This window comes from Cinclus cinclus, chromosome 2 (assembly GCF_963662255.1).
Source record: "Cinclus cinclus chromosome 2, bCinCin1.1, whole genome shotgun sequence".
Classification (NCBI taxonomy): Eukaryota; Metazoa; Chordata; class Aves; order Passeriformes; family Cinclidae; genus Cinclus; species Cinclus cinclus.
In genome coordinates this window covers 48,894,897-48,920,564 of record NC_085047.1, presented here as the reverse complement: position 1 = coordinate 48,920,564, position 25,668 = coordinate 48,894,897, and the positions used below count along the sequence as shown (strand labels likewise).

Genomic DNA, 25,668 nt, shown 5'->3' with positions numbered 1-25,668 from the left:
TGGCAGAGCAACTCTCACAGTGAAAAAATATTTAACATGGGTTAAATATTGTATTAACATGTTTAAGCAGTACTTCGGTTTGTCCAGGCTGTCCCATGCTTTTGGTATGAATGAGCTGCAAGAGTTTTGAACCCAGTTTGCAGTCCCAGTTTCAGTCTGTTCCTACAGGTCTGGGTATCAGCTCTCCCCTTGGTAGGGCAGCACAGAGCCTCCAGGGAGGAGACACGCAGGTGACATGCCTGGACTGAAGATGTGCACATAGCCCTGGGCAGGGAATGGTGCTGCTGGCACACCACACCCCTGCCCAGTCTCACACAAGCCTCTGGTGCTTCTGCACTGAGCATTGTCTTTAAACTTGTTCAGTCACTCTTCCCTCAGTCACCACCATCAGGAAGGCTCAGATGCAGATAAACAGTGAAGGTGGTCCAGGAAGCTTCAAGACACAGGGAACAGAAGCAACAGGGACTGCCCACTAACTGCAAGGCACAGCACCCACCGTCTAACAGAAGGAAAGAAGGAAGTGGTCTTCTGACTTAATCTATGAGATTTTATACAATAAAACCTCACTGGACTTGCACTTGAGTGAGGACAGCAAGTTTCCGCTGTACAGATTAATCCACTTTCACACTTTCTACTCAGCATGGAGTAGCTTTATTTCTTACATACACAATTCAGAGGCATACTGGCAGTGCAAAACCTACATTCCATGCTCAGACATCCAGCAAACAGATAATAAAACCCATTCTAGTGTGGGTTAGAGTTTATGGTTTCAAGTCTGACCTGCTTCCAGTAGTTACAAAATTACTCTGGGGAAGATAAAGGTGTGATTCTTTTTAAATGTAGCTATTTTCTGTCCAGGGAACCTACGCATCAGTCTTCGCTACCACACATAACCAGAGAAAGCAAGTACCAACCCACGCACTCCTCTGCTGTGGATTGCTCAGCACTTTGTTCCACAGCAATATGTAGGAGAAACTCAACGCTCCTGTTAAATGCTTGGGGCTCAAATGATTAATTATGTAGAACAGATCTCTAAGGCACATCAGAAATTGGAGCTCATTCCTAACAGCCTATCAGCATTCAGGCTATTACAGGTGCAAGCAAAACAGCAACTTTGAGGGAGGAAAACAGTTCTGCTATAATAAGAATTCTTACAGACACTTTTATCTTTCCATGTTTAATAGAGCTTTTTTGGTCTCTACAAAGTTTTCTACCAAGGGCTTTCTAAGCACTGTATAAAGGCAGGTAATGATTGACATCATTAATACTCCCATTTTACAAACAAGAAATGGAGGCCTCCAAAGAAAATAATGAGTAGCTTAATACAGAAAATCCCAGTCCCTACAAAAAGAAATGGAATCAAAGCCTCTGGGCAAAAGTCCCCTTTCCAGCTACCTCTATTTAGTTGCTGTGCAGATTTTTTTTTTTTTTTTTATAAATAACCCAACCAGTCAAATGAGAGAACAGGAGGAAACTGTAAGCTTCAACATACTTACTTCTACACTGCTGGCATTAGTACAAAAATAAAGATTTTTATTAACTAGTTTACAAAAATAAATTCTATTGAGTCCCACAGGATCTCATTGGAAGGTTTACTTGACTTTGGAAGATAAAGCCTGTTTGAAACGTCTCTTTAGATCTTGCATGTTGGGAGATTTGGGCCGAGGGATGATGGATGACCGCCTCCTGTCCGTGCTACCAGCATGCTGAAGTTTGCTGACCTCCTTGCAAAGATACTGGAAGACATCACAGACACCTTGGGAGTCCTCACTGGTGGAGATTTCCAAGAACAGGCTGCCCAGTTCATCTGCCAGCTGTAGTCCCTCTTTTGCTTGTACTTGCCTGGCATGGAGGAGGTCTGCTTTGTTCCCCACAATAATGATGGGAGTTCTGGCATCGGGGTGCACCTTGCGGATGTGCTGATAGAGAGGCTGAACTGACTGGTAGCTGCTGTAGTCCGTGATGGAGTAGACCAGCAGGAAGCCTTCTGCCCACTTCACACACCTGGACAGGGAGTCCAGCACCTGCATGCAGTCTTCCTGTGCCTACAGTATACAACAGAGCACAGATTCATACATCGGGTCATGAAAGCATAAAGGCTGTATCGCAGCACCATCAAACGGGTCCAAAGAGAAGCTGAGCTCTGCCTCAGGAGACCAAGTCTGGGCATGCAGGAAATTTGGGCTCAAAAGCTGAACCTTTGGGTAGCAGAGAAGCACCGATTGATACAAAACATCTCCGTACCTGGATGCATCCCGGCGTGTCTTGGATCTGCACGGCAACGTGGTCCCCGTCCAGATGGACCAGCCGGGAGTAGAGGTTGCCTGGGGAAGCAGAAAGCCGTGAGCCACCGGACGCGGGGCCGCGCCGCGCCCGTCCCCGCCGCCCCCCGCCCGCCTCACCTGTGTTGGGCTCGTAGTCGCCGATGAAGCGCTTGGTCAGGAACCGCACGATCATGGCTGAAACACAGAGGGCCGCGTTAGGAGGGACGGACGGACAGGCAGGGGAAGGGGAAGGGGACTGGCAGCCCCGCACTCACCGCTCTTGCCGACGCCGCGGGCACCCAGCACGGCCAGGCGGACCTGAGCGCCGGGCGGCCCCGGGGGGCATTCGGCGATGGGCGCCAGCAGGAAGGACTGGGACATGCTCGGCAGGCGCATGGGAGAGGCGGCTCAGCAGCTGGAGGGCTCGACCGGCTCCGGTCGCCTTGGCCAGCAGCACCCAGAGCCAGCGGCCCCGGCGGCTTTTAAGGGCCCTGGCGGGGGCACCGCCCGCGGCACCGCCCCCCGGACGGCACCGCCCGCCCGACAGCATCGCCCCGCTCCCGCTGCACCGCCCCTCGACAGCATCGCCCCGCTCCCGCTGCACCTCCCCCCGGACGGCACCGCCCGCCCGACAGCATCGCCCCGCTCCCGCGGCATCGCCCTCTCTGCACCGCCCCCCGACAGCATCGCCCCGCTCCCGCTGCACCGCCCCCCCGACAGCATCACCCCGCTCCCGCCCCGCCGCCCTCCGGCCCCCGGGGCCCCTGCAGCTCTCTCCGCACTTGCCCATCCGGGTTGCATCCCTTCCATCTCTCCCACCCTCCCCGCTCCCAGGGCGTGGGGTGGCCCCGGCAGGCACAGGCACCAGGGGACTGGGGAACAGCTTGGGAGGTTATGCAACCTGCGTTCCACGTTTGGGGCAAGCACCCTGCTGGGCATCTCCCCCCACCCTCCCTACAGTGAAGGTCTCCAGTCTTGAAAGAAATTCCTATTTTACCTCAGACTATTTTGTTTCCCAAACCCGAACATATCCCCCTACAGCCAGTGTTGAAAATCCAGCCCGTGGATCAAGCAACAGCCCGCCCGGAAATATAAGTGATCTTGATTCAGCCCTTTGGGTTTTTGAAGTAGAAAAGTTTTGGAGAAGAACATGGTGCTCCACCACTGGCTGCCCTTAAGTGAGCCTCAGACTTGCAAGCAGCTGTGTGGATGTTTCAGTCTCCACAAGCCATTGCCCTGGCTCCTGCTTCTGCTGTGTGCTGCCTTGAAACTGTAAATGCTTAAAAGATAATAATCTGTTCAGAAGCTGCTTTAATTTTCGGCAGGGAGATAGCGCATGCCAGCGTGACACAACATGGAAGAGGACAGTGGATGGTATTCCAGCGGACTGATCTCATGGCACAGAAGGATGGAGCCACTGTGAGAGCTGCTGGGCCCTGGATGCAGGTTGATGCTTAGATAGCCCAACTGACCCTGGATGCTCACACATTGGCAGCTGAGTTAAGACAATACTAATTAACATCAGTTACAGTAGTACCAGCAGAAAAGCATGGTGGAAGAAGCACTGTTGATTATTTGTGCTACTCCAGTGCCTAAGAACCACTGTGGGATTCTTTTAACTTCTAGGACATCTTTTAACTTCCTAAAGTCAAAAGATTGCCCCAAAAGTTTCTACTTTACTCCCCATCATGCCAGCAAGCTCTTTCCTTTTGACAAACAAGATTTCTCTTGTACCAATGAAAAGTTTTTGTTTTCCAGAGGTTCCTGCTATTGTCATCTACTATTGTCAGGGGATCCCTTGTCTTTGGCCTCATTCACAGTGCTAGCAGTAGCTATTTTAACACGTTTCTTTACAAAAGAGCTAGCAGAGCACATTCAGTGTGCCTCTGAAAGAATGCAACTGAAACAAGTCCATTCCAGGCAGATGATTTCCAGGCACTGAGCTGTGAAAGCAGGATTAAACAACCTCCCTTCTCAAACCTTGAGGAGCTGCCTCTTTCTGAGCAGCTGTACAACTCAAGCTGCCTTTCCTGCTGCTGGGAGCACCCTCAAAGGGCAAATGAGGGTGGTCAAGCAGAGATAATGTTGCCCAAGCCCAGGTAAGACACCCTGTGAAGTAATTAATGTCCAGGGCAAGACCGACTATGTCCCCATCAACACCTCCCCAGGTGCAACAGGAGCAGCTTGGTAAATTGAAGCAGTTGGAGCTCAGATGAGCTGTCCCCATTCTGCAGACTAAGCATCCGTGGAACGTGTGGGCCTCAAAGCTATTCCAAGGTGCCTTTCTTCACTCTGCAGGCCCCACTTGGAAGCACCAAGCTGTAATTTTCCACCCCACCCTCTGCAGATGGCCTACACCACTATCCCTATGGCGCATCACTCTCCCCTTTCCCACAGAAACACTGCTGCTCAGTGCTAGGTATGCCCTACCGCTGCCTGACACATCTCCTTATTCCAGGCTCTGGACACGTTCAACAAGACGTTTGTGGGGAGAGTAGGTGGCTTGGTCCTGTGACAGTGGCAGGGAAGACATTCTGAGAGCATCTGGAGGTTTTTCTTTTTTTCCCCCCTGGGTTCTTAAGTTGTATGGCCGCTGCTGGTGGGAGCAATGTTCCTCCTTCCCAACCCTTCCTGCCTTTTCACTGACCTTCCCTGCCTAACACTGCCTACATACTGCTCAGGAAACCTCAAATCCTGGTGTTGCCAATATGCTAAAAAAAGATGAAAATGACAGCTCAGAAGGCAGATTCCTTGCTGCTCCTCTAGGAGACAACAGATTTTGCCAGGACTTTTGGCAGGGAACCAGCATAAAGGTTTGTGGCTGTAAAGCAGCCTCAGAACTGGACTGCAGAGAACTAATGGGTTTAGTGTGGAAAACCCCTTCTTGGGCAAGCCAAAACTGGTGACACCAGACCCTGCAAGGAACATGCTTCATGTTTCAGCTCAGGATTGGAGATGTACTGACAGGCAGTTCTTCATCAGCTTTTCCCAATTCACAGACCTCCCTCTTTCGTCAGGATTGTGCAAAAACAGGGCAGCCAAACACACAGGAAGCAAACCAGCAGCAGCAGTACCGAGATCTGTTAAGTGTTTGGGCTGTGTTTCTGCAAACTTCAGATGAGCATGAAAACCCCCACTGCACTGAGTGCAACGAACAGACAGGTTACACCTCAGTTCATTTGCCTTGGTTCCAAACATTAAAAACAACAAAATCAAAATTTCCTTCCTGTACAAACCCAGCTGCATTTTCAGTCATTTCTGGGAATCCTGACCAAGGAAAGCCTTCCCTCCCTCTCCTGCCAGCCCACAGAGGGCTTCCAAATATGCATTTACAACTAAGTACGGTCGGCATAGTGACCTTAAAAACAGTTGTTCTAAATAAATTGGAAAGTGTTGCAATGCAGTGTCTCTGGAAGCACAGCTCTTAAAGACCACTGTAATACTGTCCAGTCTTATTCCAAACTGTTGAAGTTCAAAAGTTTAGAACTGTGCCCTACTTATGATGTTAATAACTTCATCATGCTGCTACAGCTAATCCGCTGTGATTTTGACAAACGAGTACAAACCAGACACAGAACCAAAATAGCTTAGACATGCATGCATGAGAAGCAAATTTAAAATGCCATCACCAAAGTTTGTATCCAGTAGCCTCCCACTTAATTCCTACAAAGCCTAGTGGAAAATGATGCTTATCTTGGAAGGCAAATACCAATTTTAAAATGGCTGTGGAAACTTGACAAGCCAAAGAGGTTGATAAAATACATTAATCTTGCTGCTCCAAGGAAAGCCCCTTGACCATAAAAGCCAAGTGCATAAGGTGCAACAGTGAGGGCTCAGGATACAGCAGTGCACTCCATGTCCAGCACCTCCGGTGTCAGAACGCCCCTCCAAGTCAGTCCCAAAGTCATTCCATCTACACAGCCTGCTGCACCTTCTGAGATGAGAGCTTGGAGAACCTCAACAAAATTTGGAGACTAAAGCCCATCACCCTCAAATCCCAGCCCAAGCCAGACTCTGAACTCAAAGTCCAAAACCTACATTCCATCAGAACGGGAACACCCACGATTGAGAGTTAGGTAAAAAGCAAACCTCATCATCTCTCTGCTCCCTACTCCCACACTTAAAAGCTGCCCTGCAAGTCACTGTTCAGTACTTTCAACAGTCAACACCTACGAATAGCTTGAGGTCACTTGCTTCTCTAATATTTTTCTCTCTACATAGACATTAGTTTTACATCACTTACTGAAGGTAGCTGAGCAATGCCTGACAGACACTTCAAGGTAAACTATTATTTACCTGTAACTACGAAACAAGCCTGGGATTGTGCACTTTCAAGGCTAACCAAGCAGATTCCCTTCAGCAGTTTCTAGCAAGTCCCCTTAATATCTTTTTCTACCAAAAAAAAAAAAAAAACAAAAAAACCAAGTTTTCAAGTTGCACTGGGCAGCTCTTGATACAAGTTCTTAGTTTGCTGGTGAAATATTCCATATCCCCTCATAATAGCTCATGATCATTACTAAGCACTAGCAAATTTCACTGTTCCTAGCATTTATCATCTGTATAAATGACAAAACTTGTCAGCAAAAGCTGCAGATGATTTCAATGACTAAGCAGCATGGTAAATGGAAGCTAAATAAATAAACTTCTATAAAAGAAGGTTTCTAAAGCATCTGTTCATACAAAAAAGCCCCAAACCTAACTAAATGAATCAGCCACAATCACATACACTTGTCCAAAATGATATCTTTATTTTTTAAACACACATTATGCCATGAATTCATAAGGAATTGGCTCCAGCAGCTCTGGATCCTTGCCATTAGTTCTCACAAAGTGTGCTTCTCTTGGTGGAGCAGGCTGTAAACAGGAAAAATAAACAAAAACTCATGGTACTACAACTCAAAAGTCAACTTTCCAGAAAGTAACATTCTGTCAACCATTTAGCGCCTGATATAAACATTACAGCAATTTTACCATTCCCAGTCTTATAAATTTTATTCAAGAAGTAGCAGTAAGAAAATGATCTGCCAGACAGTGTGCCTGACTCTTGCTGCTGAATTTAAAAATCTACGCTTTACTCCCTGCAGCTCACCAACCCAATTAACATGGAGAGATGTATCCTGCAGTTCCAGAAGCAACAGCCATTACCTCTTCTCTGAAGACTGGTTATTAATTCTTTCCTTCAAGGGTTACAATGGAACCGGTTGCAACTAAAAATTCAACTAAACCAAAGTGTCTACTGACCCTAAAACCATGCAGAGCTGCTGCTGCAGACTAGCAACAGCACAGGAACCACCCAACCCTTTGTTCAGAGCTACAACTACAATTTTCATCCAGCACAGAGCAGTTCTGCTCAAGCACCAAACATCCCAGACAGTCCAGATGCCAACGCACTGCACAAGGCCACTACTCCAAGAATTCAGTCATCTCCTGCAGAAGGATTGTGACCTCAACAGAAACATTACCTGACGTTTCAGTTGAACCCAAATGCCTTTTTCTTTTGCTTCCTTTTTCTTCCTTTCATTTTCCTTCACACGCTGCAGAAAGCTGTCTCTGCTCTTGGAATGTTTAATGTGCTCTATACGCACATTAATTCTCTTGGCCAGAATCTTGCCCCTAAGAAAGGGAGTCAGTTTTTAATCTTCACTTGAAAAATGTCACTTTAAATCAAGACTTACAACCCTTACAGAAATAACTCCATTAAGCTCAATTACAGGTCATTTTTCTTTAAAGGGCCATACCTCAAGAAACAGCACATCAGATATAACTTACATATAACTGAAAGTTTATTATTGTATAAAACAATGTGGTGACAATTTCAAATTAAAATTGTGGAGAATAGATAATTTTAGCCTTCTAGCATACAAACAAGTCATTTTATTACCGATGCAGAGCTGTCCCACTCCTGGAACCAAAAAAAACCCAACTTGTCTTTTTTGATTAAGATGTACAAAATTCAGCTGGATACAGCTACGGACTAGTATTTAAGAAGAGCTTCAACACCAATACACTGGCTGAGAAGCCCTGCTAGGTAATGTGACTTTAGGTACTGGTAAGAAAAATAACTGTTTCCTTTGACAGGATCCAAGTCAAATGAGCATCATTTGCTTGGGTTATAAAAAGGAAATACACTTTACCCACCTTGAATGACCAATCAAGACAAGAACTGTCTAACTGGCAAAGTGAAAGGAGGGTGCAATTACAGTTCAGCTTTCTCAAATACCAAGTGTCAATACATAGAATTTCATTACTTACTTAACCTGCTTGTTAACAATAATGCCCACCGCATGCTGAGTAACATTGTACACTCTTCCAGTCTTGCCATGGTAACACTTGTGGGGCATGCCTTTTTGAACAGTACCCATACCCTGTTAAGCAGCAGAAATGGAAAAAAAAGAAAAGGGAGGGAGAGGGGAAGTAGCATCAAGGATTTTTCCTTCAGAAGTAATTTTATGTATAAATTTCAAAATATCTGAGGCTTAATTTTTAAATACTCCCATTTTATCTTAAAGTTAGAATTTATAACCATGCATTTTGCATCTGAAGGCAACCAAATTTTGCTGTCAGTTCTGGTAGCTTTCAGTGTCGGTGAAATGATGGATCACTTTGCTTACAGAAAGAGCAAGCAATCACAAGAGACATTCATCATCAAGCTCCAATGCATAAGGAAGTGTCAGTTCTGAACAATACATTCTCCAAGTCAAACAACCAACTAGCAAATTAAACACCACCTTTCATGTGACTGCTACAAGAACGTGGCATTCCAAATTAAAACCAAAGGATTCAACCAAGTAGGAATACTTGATGAAAGGCCTTCACAAATCACTACAACTCAGCTGGCAAAATACAGTTGACTTTAGAAGACAAGTCCTAAAAAATACCACACGACAGGAAACGCTTCACCTTCCCCCACTTTGTTAATATATATGATGCATCCTTACATTTATTTTTTGTTTTCTGGTTTCAGCATAGCTTTGCAATCACTTAACTATGAACTGCCTCACCATAAGTCATGGCTTGTAACAGAACATCTATTAAAGTGACAGCTGAGGTTCCTATGGAAGTTGCACCAGTAGCCAACTCAAACATTGACCATGGCATATTTCACTCCCCTTTTTCAGCTGAACACACCCTAACAAAGCACAGCCAAACCATATGTATCTATAAAACCCCATATACACCAGCATATGACACTGAAGTGCTACTCCTGGTGTGGTAGCACTGTCATTCCAATATTGCTCCCAAAGTGAGCTGCAGCAACTTGTGTTGACACACGTGACCCAAGCAACAAGAGTCCACCCCAGGGAGACTGCACAGCACGACACTGCTTTAGCTTTTAGTTACACAGCACTGCAGCAAGTACCTTGATATCAACTATGTCACCCTTCTTGTAGATCCGCATATAGGTAGCCAGAGGGACAACTCCTGTTAAGGGACACAAATTTGGGTACTTAGGAAGCCCAGAATTTCACACACACATATATAAAAGGATGGGAGACACACATCATGCATTTGATACAATTTACCTTATTACCTCAAAAATCAAACGACATTTTTTTAAAGCAGTAATTACACGCTTCACATACTTCAGAATTTTAATATATGCAGCTAAAGAAAAATTAATTTTTGTTCCTAGTGCCAAAACTGAAGAAACATTAAACTATTTAATAAATCAATATAAATGCAACTGCTTATTGATCAGAGGAAAAAACCCTCTACGTTTTAAGTAACTACTGAAATGTTTTCCTAACCTTCAAATTAATTTTAAGCACTGATGGAATTAGCACTGTGGCTACTGTCAAGCAATCAGAATACCAATGCATTTGCAGTAAGAACACAAGAGCTCTATGTATAGTTCTACAGTTTTTAGCCCAAGTTGTCAGAAGTCCTTCGGCACAAGCCCTTGTTTCACAGTCCATCCCCAGGGACTGCAGCTAGCCATCAGGTGGGTAACTGGATGCAGTGTTGGTACTGTAAGGGATACTCACCATGCTTGCGGAAGGGCCTCGAGAACATGTAACGCGTCCCCCTCCTCTTTCCCTTTGTGTTCGTCATTTTGGCTGATTACTGTAAAAATGAAGGCAAATTATTCAGGACTGCTAGTTCACTAACCACAAAGTTGATGGAATTTTCAAGTATTTCAGCTTAATGGAGTCTTTAAGCCTATTCAGAATGACACTGCTTCAATTCAAGCAATGGTATGCACTTAGGCATCCAAAGAAATCATATTTTACAGGACCACAGGTTAACTCAGGTTAAATGGACACCAGCAAGGTCTTCAGTTTAATTCCTGCTTACAGCAAGGTCTACTATGAGACCAAACCAAGCTACTCAAGAGCTTTCTCCAGTCAGGTCTTGAAACCCTTCTAGGATCAAAAAATATTCAGCATAAGAAGGGTCCCACAAGACCAGCTCTAGGCTGTGTGCAGAACAACTGAAGAGTCACACCATGCACCTGAGAGAATTGTTCAGAAGACTACTGAACTCTGTCAGGCTGGTGCTGTGACCACTTCCCCAGGGAGTCCATTCCAGTGCCCAAACACCCTCTGGGTAAAGAACCTTTCCCTGATACCCAAACTAAACCTCCCTGGGCAGATCTTCATGCCACTTCCTCGGGTCCTGTCTCTGGCCACCACAAAGATCACAGCCCCTCCACTTCCACTCATGAAGAAGCTGTAGCAACGAGGTCTCCCAAAAGACCTTAGCTGCTCCTTGTATGACTTCACCTTCAGACCCTACTGCACAGCCTCCCTAGGCAGCACGTCTGGAGGCCTGGCTGCTCCCATTAACATTATTCCCCCTACATCCAGTCTGAGCTTCTCCTTCTGACTTCAGCTGGTGATCCATGACCTTTTCAGGCACCAGGATACATCCTCTTGACCGCGGCACTGTGAGATGTCCCCCAATGACACCTCTGCCCCGTTCCCCAAGACTCTCCTTGCAAGGCATCCATAAGGCAGGATCCCCACCAGCACATTTATCCACTATCGTGTCTGACACAAGGCCCACATGCTCCGCAGGCCGAAGGACCATGCCGGGGGTGTCCGCCTAGTGGAGCCCCCCATGTGCCTCCTTCCCTGCCGCGACATCCCGCCGGCGGCCGACCGGGCCCACCGCCACGCGCTGCGGCGCTGCTGCTCCGCACCTGCACCCGCGGTGAGCCCCAGCGGCCTCTTCCTCCCTGAGCACCCTCCCTCCTGCTCGCCTCGCCGCCAATCCGCCCGGCACGGCCACCCGCAACCCGCGGCCTCCTCGCTCCCCGCTCTAGAAAGGCCGTAGTGCTCCCATCTAGAGCCGGCGGCCCTCCGCGCGCCCCTGCCGGCAGCACGACCCCTCCGGCCACGTTCCCCCTCCGTGCCCACGTCCCCCCGTGTCCCGTGCCCGTCCCCCCGGAGCGGCAGAGGGGCGCGGGCGCTCACCGTGCGTGCGCACAAAATGGCGCCCCGGCTCCAAAGGAAGGGGGAGGAGCCGCGCCCGCCCTTAACTGCGGGGCCTTGGCGGGGCTGCCCGCGCCGCGCCTGACGAGAAGGGAGTGCCCTGGGGGGCCGCGACCCCCGCGATGCTGATCCCGGGAAACAGCAGCGGCACAAGTTGGACCCTTCGGCTAAAGCAGGGACAAACGCCGGGGGTTTCGCGGCTGTGCGTGTGCTTTCGTGGCAAAGGGCAGAAAGTGATGCGCGGGAAGTTCCAGCTGAGCCCGAGGAAGAACTTTTTCCTGTGCAGTGACCGCGCGCTGGAACAGGTTGCCCAGAGAGGCTGTAGAGTCTCCCTCGCTAAAGATGTTCATGGAGGATCTGGATGCAGCCGTGTGCCGTGTGCTCTAGGATGGCCCTGCCCGAGCAGGGAGGCTGGTCCACATGACCCCCGTGGTCCCTTCCGGCCTGACCCGTTCCGTGAGTCTCTGAGATGGACGTGGGTGAGGTTTGGCAGTGAGGATGTCGGGGAATAGGGAAGACGAGTGAGGTGTCTGTCAGGGGTCCCGAAATGTAGAACATGAGCAGCCAGCAGGGTGTTTCACGGCACGAAAGTCGTACACCAGCATTTAAATTGGCGGCAGCGTGAGCCTGCTGGCGCTGCTGTGTGTCAGTCACGGCTGCCCGACCGGAGATCCCGGATTCCCGGGCAGGGAAGCGGGGTGGGAGAAGCGTGCCAGCAACCAGAGGCGAAGAGGCTGCGCAGGTTTGGGGTATCTTGGTATTGTAATGAGCTTTATTCATATCGTGGTGCCGTAATCTCCAACTGCTGTGGCAGAGATTTCCACCAGACAAATAAAGCCCGGATTCTCCACAGAGAGCCCTTACAGTGGCACGGGTTGTATCGGCTGCGAGAGCAAAGGGAATGGAGAGCAGGTTCCCGAGCTGGCGGTGACTCACTGTGTTTGTGCATCTCCAGTATCCAGATTCTATGGGATCACCACGGGAAGCTGACGGTGGTGAGTCAAGAGAGGGCCTCCTTCCCCCAGGCTAAACATGCAGGGACGGCTCAAAACTTGTCTCAGCGAGGAGTTGCCCTACTGCAGAAATCTTTGTTTTGAATGAAAGAACCACTTGTTTGATTTAGGGGAGGAATGATTACTTAAAGTGCGGTATAAAAACATACTTGATCCTCTGACTAATTTCACAGTTCTACTAATGTCTTGCAAAACTCGAGCCCTTTCAATCATCACTTTAAAGTAAGTTTAATATTTATGCATCACAAAAACAGATATGGAGGATTAAATACACTGTCAGGTTTTGCTTGCAGAGCCACCTGGCAGGTCGTGTTCTGACAGACAGGCCCTGTCTCCACATGAAGCCTTTTGGAGTAAAGTGTTACATTTAGAAAAATGTGTCTGTACTCCATCCCTTTACCATGAAAAATCTAGAATTTACAGTACCTGATATCTATGCAGAGAAAAATCTATATAATTTAATATGCATTCAACCTAGGTACCATGAAACTTTTCCAAGCATGAGGATTGGTACAAGCCTGAACAGCTCTTTGGTGAGAAAGTGCATTGGCAACAGATTTCAGAGAGGATATTAGGCAAAGACAGGAAGCCAAATCCTAAAAGGCATTATTGGATAAAGGAAGCTAGGTATTTGCAGTGAGTGAGCTGAAAGCTTAATCTTACTAGTGATTTACATGGAGGACAAATCTCCACATTGACTGGAAGGAATGGGAAGAAACTCCATATAGTGAAACCCATGTCCACATATAGAATACATATGGAAACAGGTATGGAAAGTGTAATTCATAAGGGAATGTTAACCAAACTTTTTACTTGTACTCTGCTCCGTTTGTTGCCAAGTTATGCATTCAGAATTTGCTACATATTTCTTCCTGAATAAATTGCATACAGGTTGATTCAAAATTCCTGTAATGCTTTCATTCATAAAGTTACCTTGATTAGCACATTCCCAGGATCCTTCTTCAGCTCCACATTTCAAAGAAACAATCATGTTTCACAGTTTGTCTCCATTGAATCATTCCCTAGGCAAGCTGAGTCTGATCCAGAAGTCCATCCTCTCTACCAGCATTTGATACCTGGTTTCCCAAAACTGAGACCTGATGAGCAGCTAAAGACTGCAAAGCCTTTGCATGTTGTTCACAAAAAGATTTCTTAATAGTGGCTGTCTCCAGCAGATAAAGGCCCACAATTTGTGGGGTGAGTTCTGGTCTGGAAACTGGCGCTAGCAGCCAAACAGATGTGGGGGAGACCTGCAGCTCTACATTCCACACTGCATGTGCTTCCCCTTACTGCCCTGCCCTCTCAAAAACCCAGCCTAAACTGCTTTTCCCTGATTAAACCACAAGTTGTAACATCTAGACTCCAATTTCTCTGAGGCTGTAGGCAAGCATCACATCTAGTTCTGCTCTGGAAACCAGGTGCTTAAGATGGGTGAACACAGGTAGAAATGCACAGGTTAACACAAAGATCTGAAACACCATGAAGGTCCCAGACTGGTGCTCCACCCATTGATGTACTCCAAAAATCCTTCTGCACCATGGTAAACTGTTTCCCTCCCACTATGCCTGACTTGGAGGTAGAGCAATACAAGGAAAACAGCTTCAGTGGGAGCCAATTCAAAAGTGCTGGGGAAGGGAGCTTGAAAGGGAGGGCTCATTAGAAGTCAGAGGAGTGGAGAGTAAACACCACTTTGTTTTTTGGAGGGGAAAGTACCAAGCCAAACTTCAACCATTTTCAGTCCCCAAGCTCCCACAGTCAGGATCCTGGTATCTTCTCTGGGAGAGCCCTATTTTGCTTCTGACATTTATCTGAAGCATCTGCATGGATGATGGCTCTCTGTGAAGAATAAATTTGCTGTGATGATTCTGCACAAGGGGTTGCCAGGAATCCATCACTGAAATTTTAATGCACAGTGGGATCTGGCTTCCTCCTACGCATAGTGGACCAAGTGATACACAGATCTTGAGTGTGACAGTCCATTTGTGTTAGGTTATTCAGCAGGTCTGTGGAGGGAATTTAAATTAATGAGAGTTTGTAAAGGGCCTTGAGGTGAAAAATGAAAAATATTCCCCTTCACTAGGATGTAGGTTTCCTGTGTCTCACAAAATGCATTCATTACATGAAAAGAAAGAAAAGATAGCTGATTAGGCCTGGAGTAAAATTTTAACAGAAATAACTGAGACTAGGTGTTAAAGAGGATTTAAAATCTGCATTTATTTTTATGATAATATTGCAAAACCAAGACACTAAATTGAAAATCAAGATTGTGAAGTTAGTTGGTTACCCCATCCATGGAAGTGCAGCATCTATACTGTGCTTTTGATTGAAAAGTTACTGACCAAAATAATCTGTGTCACCTCCTCAGCTGACCCATTTATTCCATTGTTTACTCTTTCCAAAAGGATCGTGTTATATGGCATCTCAGAGTAATGCTTCTGTCCCCTTTTATGGTCTCTTCAGCTCCACCGTGGTTCTAGCCCTAACAATCAACCTTTATATTTCTGTAATTAGTTCATCTCTTTATCCACAAAGCACCTTCTGTAAATACTAGTCGAGCCTAGTTCCATGGGAGCTAAAGTCACTCAAACTGGTGTCTAATCAACTAATCCCCTTCCAAAAATGACAGTGCCGACAAACTTCTTCAAAGGACTCACTGTGGAATTGCACAAGTGCCAGAGGTGGCTGTACTGAGTTGCACTGTGGGGAAAAGAATGGGAAAAATGACAGCCTGCCTTTGAGAGAAATGAAAAGGTAAAAACTCTCTAGATCAAGAATTGTGATGGGGCTCAGCATGTCACACTGAAAGTTTTCATTAAACTTAGGGTGCTTACAAATTTGTTGCCAATACAGTGTTCCTTGATGCAGATGGATTGACACCAGAGTGAAACAAATGGTCTTTTTTGCATCATTATCTAGATTGCAACATTAAATCTGAAATACTGAACAAGTTCTGTCATTCATGCTAATTTGATTAACCTGGCATTCTACCCATACAGAAATCATCAGGAACTTGAAAGGAAGCCATTTTGTAACTGTGACCATCTTCTTACAGGTACCAAACAATATAGGACATTTATCAGACTTGATTTCAAAAGCAATTAATGTCCCTTTCCTTCCTTACTAACAGAGCAACTTCTCAATCAAGTGGTTTTATTATTCAGTGTATCCATTATTCAGCTATTCAACTGGTATCATCATTCAGTGTTTTCTCAAACTTCTTGTGTTACCATATTTTTGTCTCTCTGTAACCTCTCCTGGGTCCAAACCAGTTACCCATGAACATGCAACTCCTTGTGTCATCATCATCAGCTTCACTGTACATTTATTTGTTTTGGCTAAAGGTGATTAGCCACTCCTACACTGATACGGCTAATAATTACAGATAATTCTGCTCCTTTGTCATGGAGGAACTCAACTGCTGCCTGTAGCAAATTTGCATAATGTGGGGATTTTTGTGGGGATTTTCGTGGGAATTTTCTTTTGATCATGTACAGAATATAAGTATAGAATTAACAATCAAATATATTTTTTAAAAATCCAGTCTTTCACAATCCAACCTTGAGCCCTTTGCTAGTCCTCTTGGGAGATACTAAATACAGTTTAAGAACTGGCTTAATGATTAGGATTCTATTTTCTATGTCTGATCTTATGCATACTTCTAGCTGGAAGAACAATGCTTGCCATTTTTCTGTAATTATTTGCACAGAGTATCCCCTTTACACTTTCATTTTACCAAACTAAATGCTCTATGCTTTTGAAGCCTCCCCACACTTAGCAGGCTCTGTGCATTTGCTCCCATTCTCACACACCTCTCTTGATTATCCACCTGTTCAATTTATACACAACAGTCCCTGTTAACTTGTTTACTTGTGCACCCATTACTTCTGAGTTACTTTCTGCTCTTACTGAGGATGATCACAATCATCAACAAAATAAAGGTGCTGTAGTTTAAAAAGGTCTGATGGATGTAAGAGCACAAAGTAAAAATGTGGGTGGAATCATTCTCTAGTCTATAAATACTCTATGATGTTCTATTAGCAAATTGGCATCTGAAGTAGCCATTTGCATTTCTCATTAATTGTTCTGATCACAGCTGTTAACAAAATTGTTTTTAATTACTTATGAAATGGGAAAGAACCTTGCTGGAAGGAAAGGGCTATATAAAATATTGTTTGTTTCATTTCAGATAAAGGAATGTTTTCTGCTTACTGTTAGCTGAACTCCAGTAAGCACAAATTTAAATTTCTTTTCCAACTATGCCAGATTAAATTTGCTTTTCTGTATGAATGCCTAAAGACAAAGTAGAATGTTTACGATTTTAATAGCGCTACATAATGCTCTTTTTAATAATGCATGAAGTAACCAGAGTTATTGCAAACTCATTGTAACAATCTTTCAGTAAACATTACTGTCTTGACTCTATATTTAAATATCTTCTGGATGCCAAAAGAAACTCCTATCCTGCTTGCATAGTATCTTTTTGAAAGGGAAGGAAGGAAGGATCGCATCCAGAAGCTATAGGAGTAAAAAGCACACTGTTGTCTGCATTAGAACACTTCACATGTGTTTATAATTCCACTTACATATTCTTTCCTAGGAGCTTTAGCAGAGTTTGGATCTGTGATCAGAAAATGTTAGCCTTCAGTGAGTGATTTGCTTTCTGCCTCCTTTCCAAAGTGGGAAATGGTCTGTAGCTTCTGCAGTCTTACACATACCAGTATCCTAAATGATGAACCCGAGACACAGCCCTTGACATCACATGGTACAAATGCCTTAAAACAGTTGTATACTTTAAAAGTACATGTGCATTTATTTTCACCCTGGTTTGAACTTTTTCTGTCCTGCCATCATTTTCCAGCTTTCTAGCTGACTGAGCCATAAACTTGTTATCATAAGGTGAATTTCTCAAGTAATCCTCATCACCTGATCTCAGGAGCTGTGGTTGCAAGGGCGCTATCAAATATCACAAGGCTTGTGATAAAATAATGAGAGTTGGCTACACTCTGGCAACCCCTGTCAGTGAGACAACAATAGCAGCTCTGAACAAAAACTGCAGCCAGAAAAGAACAAAATTAATGGTCAGTCAAGGAGAAGTGAAACAGAGAATTAGAAAAGGATAAGCTTGACAAAACTTTGACCAACAGAGCATAAACTAGACCAACTTTCCCATCTATGTAATAGGAATAATAGCATATATATATATGGAGTAGGGTTATTGCTAAGGATCAATTAATTAATATTTGTGAAATGCTGTGGAGTCCTTCCTGAAATATGCAAAATAGCAATGAGAACTAATCAGCATATGGGCGGCTCCAAGGTAGCTGCATCTTATCCAAGGGAGAGAGGCATGAGAAGGGAAAAAACAAGGAAGAAACCCCACAGGACAAATGGCAGTAAGTGCTGCAGGGAGAGAGAAGGAAATGAAATTGCAGGAGAAATGGAAGGAGGAAATGAGACCATATGGGACAAAGAGGTGATGCTTGCATTACTGCAGTATAAAGACACAGGGCACAAACTGTATGAAATGGAGCTTTATTAGTTCTGCTGCTCATGCAATAACTTGTAGTTGGTTGGTGAGTTTGGAGTTTTTCTTTAGGTTTTTTTTGAGTTTTCTTTGTTTTTTCCTTTTTTGTTTGTTTATGGGGTTTTATTTAGCTTTGTTTATAGAAAAAACTAAGTATAACCAGAAAAAAACAAGTATAACCAGATGGGAGTATTTAACTGACCATCTGCAAGTACAGAGGGGGACTGTGGGTTCTCCAGGGTATCAATCTTGAAAGAGAAGAAATCAAAATCATTCTACTTCTGTACTGCTGACAAAGAGAGCATTGTTTGAGAACTGATTGCAACAAAGACTTGAACAATAGCCTTAGATCAGTGGAAGCACAAAATATTGCTGTGACATATGTTTCAATTAAAACAAAAGTAATTCACCACCCGTTAGTGTCATGAAAGACCCAGGCTATTAGCAGTAAATGCTGTTTAACAAATTTATTATCTCCACAATGCAGTTTCCTGTGGTTTTTTCTACCTCTTAGTGGATATTTTTTTCTACTGCATATCCATCTTCGTGCTGGTTTACATATTCCTCCTTAGCCTCCCATGTAATGTGGTACTGTAGAGAACTGATTAGTGGGGGAGACTGTAACGATACAAACTCTTCACCTGGAGGCTGCCTGTTGTCAGATGGTGCGTCACTGTTGTTATTCCATGACAGCTAATCTTGCTTTTGGGAAACTGCTGCGCAGATCACAAAAATAAAACCTTGCTGACTGCAATGGGAAGCGTTGCTTGGTATTCTGGCAGGGAACACAGAGACTGAAGAAGCATCTTGCACTTTTTAGCTCTAATAATGGTTTTTCCAAGTTATTGTTAGACACTGTCACTGACTCCCAAAGTTTCAGACTAAGGAGAAACTGAAACTATGGCATCTTGAGTGCTTGGGTCAAGGATCAAAGCCATTAACTTTTAGAAAGTTTCCATTATTGAAAGCATTTCATTACAATATTAACCCCCCCTTTCTTTTTTAAATATGTTCATGGCCCTGTTTATTCAAAAGATTCTGTTCAGAACAGTGCAAAAAAGCACACAGTTATTATTTTTGTGCCTAGCCCACATCCTTTTATATCGAGATCACCGAGACCCAAGCTATGCACACTTCTCTTCAGAATACAATGACATCCTTCAAAAGAGTTACCATTTTATAAGTGGACTCTTTTCCTACAAATTGTAACTTTATTTCCAGTTAGAATTCCACCTTTTTTTAGAAGTCTAAAGACTCAAACAGTGATAACAGTTTAGAAATCTACTGTTATTTTCAGCACAACTAAATTCTTACATTTTACAGTCCATTGAAAATTTCTCTTAACTGATGTATATTTTATATTTGTAGAAATTTTACTCATTTTAGTAGAACGACTTTTTTTTATTTTCCCTTTTAACTTCTGAGATGCTGGTTATCCTTTGTATAGCAGATTGTTTGCCAGCTATACATACATGGCAAGACGCCCAGTATCAGCTGAGCTGTGAAAACCAAAGTATCAAAATATCTCCATGTCTGAACTCAGCAAGAAACAGATATTACCTTCTGCTTAAAAAGAAAAAAAAATAAACTCAGCAAAAACACAAACCGACAAAAACCCAACAAAACTCAACACCCTTACTGAGGAAATCTTTGATCTTCTAAAATGAATGTAAGGGAAAAATCACCATGAGCAAATTTTACCCTGCCAGAGAATGCTTGCCTAATCTATTTTCTTAACAGATTTGGTCTAATAATGATTATTTCTCACACCTCTTTGTAAAATATTATGAGATCTACTGATAAAAAATGCTAAGAAATAAAATAATATTTATCTATAGTGCAATTATACATCATAATTTGTACAGTTTATATACTTCCCTATGATAATAATTTGTTCATATCTTGCTTATGATTGCAACTAAGACAACTCATGCTTTTGAACCTTTGAATAAAATACATCACTTGTCTAACTACTTGCTCAGATCCTTTCATTTTCGGGTCATTTACCACCACCCATGTCTTGGCTGGCAGAAAGCATCTCCAACTGTTACAAAAATAGTAGTGTTTTCTGAAAATGTACTTTCAGTGTAATTTATAAAAATAATTTACTAAAACAGACGTTTTTCTATCTGTCAACCAGTACAAGATGGTTTGATAACATTATTTTCAAAATATATTTCCTATTGTGTCTTCAGTTCCCCAGAAAGATCCAATTTAAATTATCATAATGTGTTAAGATTCCAGTTCTGTATAATTGATGCAGCAGCAGGTTTTCTTGGAATTATGAGATATGAGTTGGGGAAAATTTCCTTTATGTCTTACTCTCTATTGCCTCATAGCTCAAATCCTGTAACACCCATTATCCACAAAGTAAGATGCATTTCCATAGCAAGGCTGGTTAATCTATCATGAGAATGGTGGATGACCTTCACTGGGATATGTAATAAAAATACAGGTGGTGAGTTCAGATGGCTTTCTTGCAAGGACAAAACTGCTTCCCCTCCGCCCCCACTATTATGTCTGGATCCAAATTTAAAAGTTTCCTGGAACAAGTGGAGGTACACAGAATAATAGAACCACTGAGATTAGAAAAAAATCCACCTTATAATAAAATCCAAGCATTTACCTAGCATTGCCAGCTCCACACTAGCCCACATCCCTAACTGCCATATACACAAAGCAACCTCCTGAGAACTCGGGTCTGTCTGCTAGGAGTAGAAGGTTGGACTGAAGACATCCAGAGGTCCTGTCCAACCTGAATCATCCTGTTATAGTATGTTCTTGCAGTCACTCTGTACAGTAGCCCAACAACAGGTATGGTATGTCTGCATGCAGGTAATGCATCAATAGTCTGACCAGCTGATGGTTTGACTGGCAAGCAGAGGGGTAAATAGAACTTGAGGGACCAATTCCACTGTCAAGCAGCATTAATGAAAACTTGACATGCCCCAGGTTCAGCAAAACCATCTATGGTCACAGATGGATGATACAGGCTCAAACACACCTGTACCATGCCTACTCTTTAGTTTCTGAAGCCAACCTACCCACACAGCCTAGAATAAACTGGGTGCTTGCCAAACCACAAGATTATGAAACAAGGAGAGGCACAGGTTAAGCAGCAGCAGTTTACCCTTGTTTTATTTTCTGTTTGCTTCTCTGTGTCTCTGTACATTTGGAATGTAAGATAGGATGGGGTTTTCTCTTAGTGTCTCACACATTGACTGAAGAGGCAAAGTGCTGTGGCCTCTGACTTGTATTCTTAGATGTTGTGGTAGTACAAATACTATGCAATAACCACAACTTCATGCTCTGAGAGATTTTCAGGGTAGAAAAATAATTCTATCTCTTCCACTGATGTACCTCTGTAAGAAAAGAATCCATTATTTACTGAAATCCTTAGGAAATGGCCCAGAGGTGCCACTTCTCTTGGCAGCATATTCCAACCATTAATGTCTTCCACTGTTAAAAAAAGTGTGCCATTTATAATTAAAATTGGTTTGATTTCAGTTTATAGGTATTTTTTGTGTTACGCCTCTCACTGTGCAAGATTAAAGATCACTGTAGACACCTTCCAGTCTTTTTGAAAAGTCAAGCAGATTGTGCTCTTTAAAGTCTCTCCATACAAAGAATTTTCTACTGCCTCAAATAATTTCTCAGCATGCTTTTGACAACAAGGACACCAGAGGCTAGTGCAGTATTACCACAAAAATCTGTTCAATGCCATATCTGAAGGGAAAATAATGTCACTTCCTGCTTGCCACATTCCTGGTTCCCTCGTTATATAGGCAAGGATTCCCTTATTTTCTTATACCATACCATTAGACTCACCCCTGGCCACTCTAAATCTCTTTTCAGTCACTGTTCTGCACAACAAAGCCCCTCATCTCTGCAGATGTGACCCGCTCACTGTATTTTTAAGTAATTCTACTTGACTATATATTGAAATATATCTGAATGGGATGAATTTACCACACAATGCAGATCTTAGGATAACCGCAGACTGAATTTAATTTCTCATTTAGCAACTCTTTTTATCTTGACTGCATATCAATTTTGCTCTCTCAGTGCTGAAAATACTAATACCTCTATTTGTTTTTCCCACTGCTAGGATCCTGGCACTCTCCTGCCAGCTTTCCTGAGTAACTTTACCCTTCAGTGCTGCTGTTCATGGCATCCCATCTACCAGTTTCCTGAAGAAACTTGCCTGATCCTCTAAAGTTGATAATCTCCTTCTCTCCTTCCTTGGCCTGCACAGGATCATGTACTCCGCTCCTCAGTCACTACAGCCCAGGCTTTGATAACCAAGGGATCAATTACTACATCCCCTAGTTCCTTCTTGGGAGTGAAGAGCAGGTCCAGCTGCAAAACAGTCCTGGGTGGTTCAGCCACAATCAATAAGTTATCCTTAGTGCCTTCCAGAAATCTCCTTGATTGCTTGCATCCTAATGTGTTATACTTGCAGCAGATATCAGATAGGCTAAAATTTTCCCCAAACCCATGGTTTGTGATCAAGAAACGTCTTGACGATAAAGACATGACTGATACCTTTTCTCAGACCAGGTCAGTTACCATGCGGATCTATATGAATCACAGTCATTCTGTTTTCAAAATTCTGTAGCCTCAAAAATACACAAACACATGCACAGTCCTGGCATACCCACCCTATTTTTCCTTAGCTCATCAGATATACTTAATTTTTTAATCATTCCGGTTGCTCCAAAGGGCTTGATGATGACAATTATGGGATGATTTTCAATTCTATTCCTCATTTCCTCACATTTTACTCTAATTTAATGGTTGATTGTATAAAAAGTGTTTCTGTATTTCCCCTCACTCTATGTGGTGTTTGCTTACAACACAGCAACTCGAGTTTACACAGAACAAAATCAGTCTCTCTGTATATAACTAATTTAGCATCTTCCCAGCTGCTCTGCTTAGTCTCCAACCACGATTACCCACACCTGCCGGATACAAGCCAGCACAGCCATGCATTCTCCACGCTTTCTGAAATGTAATCCAATAATAACTGAAATAACTCCAGAATAACTGAATTTTTGCTTTGGAACTAGAGACAGAAAGAGCACTTCACAATAAGTATATTCCACCTTCTTTCTCTAATTTATGGGCAGGAAGAAACTTCTAGGCAATCTCTGACTTTCCAGTTGAGTGCCTTTCAAAATTTCCTGCAGTATTCTCTGGCCTGTATGGTTCCACTTGATGCTACATAATTGGTTCCAAACTGAATTATCTCCCAGATAAGGCTATCAGCTTCTGCAACCATGCAATTGCTTTTTGTGCTTTTCTGCTTCAGGGAGACAGCACACTGCCTTATTTTTCTCACGTCATGTTTTGAAATTTGGTCTACTCTGGATGATAGAGGAGTATCAGTTGTGGTAGGTCTGATTAATACTGCAAGGAATTGTTTTGAAGATGTTTCTGGCAGCAAATGTATTTCAGCTAAATACCCATTCTTGCTTTTTTTTTCTTGCTCAAAAATGGCCAATCCACTACTTTTGTTTCTATTCTTTCTCATTCCCCTGATCCTGTCCTCCCCCATGGTTTCTGTGGCAACAGTTTCAGAATGTAGTCATCCAAGAGGTGTTCATTTTCTCAGCTACTATACTTTTGAAATAGACAATTCTAGATGACAGGTATCATATAAAGAAGTTTTATGTGATATTTCAGGATATTTCAGGTTGCAGTAGAGTTCATTTGTCATACTTTCCAAAGTCATATTCTCTATGTCCCAGCTGAAGGAAAATTTACTATTCCATAAACTTAGTTGCTAAAGAACATTTACTTCTGAAGATTGTAGAAATTGTAATAATTTAATGTTACAGATATTAAAATACCTTTTTTAATAGTGAATAGATGTATTTATGATCAAGACCTATTGTGCATTGTCATTGTTCTTAATAATAACTTATCTTGATTTACTGGATTTTTCCTATGTATGAGAAAAGACAGGGGAGAAGATATCTTGGCCAATTCTGTGCTTCTTTAGTGCAGGTATCAACATCTTGAACAGTGATCCAGATTTCTTCTTACAATCTGCAGACAAACAACATGGTTAAGCTCTTTCTCAAGTAGGTCCCTCAATTACCTGGTATGCCTACCCTACACACCAGCTTTATTTTCCCAGATGTCTGAGGCTGGAGTACTGGGGTCCCTTCCAGCCTGACCCATCCTGCGATTCTGCGGTCAGGTGCTGGAATCGGTTGCCCAGGGAGGTGGTGGAGTCGCTATCCCCGGAGGTGTTTTAAGAGGCGTCTCGATGCGGCGTTGGGTGATGTAGTTTAGGGGTCACAGTGCTGGGCTGGACCGAAGGTCTTAGGGATCTCTTCCACCCTTGACGATCCGATGACTGTACAAACTCTCCGGCCACCGCCCGACCCGTCGCTTCCCTCCACGCTTCCCGCGGCGCCGGGCCGAGCGCGGCCGGCCCTGGCGGGGCGGGGCGGGGCGGGCCGGACCGGAGGGGCGGGCGGGAGCCGGGCGCTGACCCGGCGGGAGGCGGGGCCGGGCTGGGCGAGGCCGGGCCGGGCGGGGCGGGGCGGGGCGGGGCGGGATCGCTGGGAGCCAGCGGGGCGGCGGCGGGAGCGGGGCTGCGGGGCGGCGGTGGGAGCTGCGCGCCCGGGCGGGGGGGCCCCGCGCCGGCGGGGCCGGGGGCTGCCCCCGCCGCCTTCCTGCCTTTCTTCCTTCCTTCCTTCCTTCGCTGCCTCCCTCCCTTCCCTTCACCTCCTGCTCTCGCCCGGCCCGGCCCGGCTCCGCTCGGCTCGGCGACTGTGATTGGGCGGAAGATGGCGCTGGGCGGATGGAAATCCTAATGACAGTCTCTAAAATCGCCTCCATCTGTACCATGGTGAGTGAGGGGCCGGGGCTGTGCCGGCTCGCCGGGGGTGGGGACGCGGGCGGCGGTGCCGGGGCCGGGCTGCGGGGGAGGCCGGGCGGGGGCGCGGAGGGGCCGGGAGCGCTGCCGTGGGTGGCGGTGGGGAGCGGAGCGGGGTTAATCGGCTTTGGGAGACTCAACCTGGACGCGGGTGCCGAGGGGGTTGGGCTGGGTGGACGGCGAAGCGGGGTCCCGGCTGCGGACGGGGCTGGAGCGCGGCGGGAGCGAGCACAGCCTTACCCGAGGAGTGCCGAGAGCGGGGGCAGCGCTCCAGGGCATCGCCTCCGGTCCGGGGCTGCCTATTGCAGGTGTGTGGTGGTTACGGTCGGGTTTCTGGAAGCGCCCTCCTACTCCCGACACACTCGGTAGCGTCCCTGCGCTCCTGAGCTGGGGCTGGAATCGCCCGTCCGCGGGCGGGTGCTCCCCGGGTTACCCGGACACGTGCGGGCATCCCATCCATTCCCATCCCGTCCCTGTGATCTGACCGGTGTGCATCGATCCAGCTCCCGACAGGAAGCTTCTCCCTGTGACTGCTCTCTCATGA

General features: G+C 44.9%; 2 protein-coding genes and 2 non-coding genes across 4 annotated transcripts; all 4 read right to left on the bottom strand.

The window, feature by feature from the left end:
- Positions 1-1,512: 1,512 nt before the first annotated feature.
- Positions 1,513-2,614, bottom strand: RASL11A (RAS like family 11 member A). The gene is made up of 3 exons (XM_062514684.1): positions 2,403-2,614; positions 2,245-2,324; positions 1,513-2,045 (listed from the first exon to the last, which is right to left on the bottom strand). The coding sequence occupies exons 1-3, from the start codon at positions 2,455-2,457 to the stop codon at positions 1,593-1,595; spliced, it is 588 nt and encodes a 195-aa protein (XP_062370668.1). The 5' UTR covers positions 2,458-2,614; the 3' UTR covers positions 1,513-1,592.
- Positions 2,615-6,987: 4,373 nt separating this feature from the next.
- Positions 6,988-11,720, bottom strand: RPL21 (ribosomal protein L21). Its single transcript, XM_062487613.1, has 6 exons — positions 11,681-11,720; positions 10,250-10,328; positions 9,625-9,686; positions 8,517-8,629; positions 7,727-7,877; positions 6,988-7,118 (listed from the first exon to the last, which is right to left on the bottom strand). Exons 2-6 carry the CDS (start codon positions 10,314-10,316, stop codon positions 7,029-7,031), a joined length of 483 nt encoding a protein of 160 aa, XP_062343597.1. The 5' UTR covers positions 10,317-10,328; positions 11,681-11,720; the 3' UTR covers positions 6,988-7,028.
- Positions 8,325-8,457, bottom strand: LOC134041477 (small nucleolar RNA SNORA27). Its single transcript, XR_009933019.1, has one exon. It is a non-coding gene; the product is annotated as a small nucleolar RNA SNORA27 (small nucleolar RNA).
- Positions 8,836-8,916, bottom strand: LOC134041463 (small nucleolar RNA SNORD102). The gene has a single exon (XR_009933006.1). It is a non-coding gene; the product is annotated as a small nucleolar RNA SNORD102 (small nucleolar RNA).
- Positions 11,721-25,668: the final 13,948 nt, after the last annotated feature.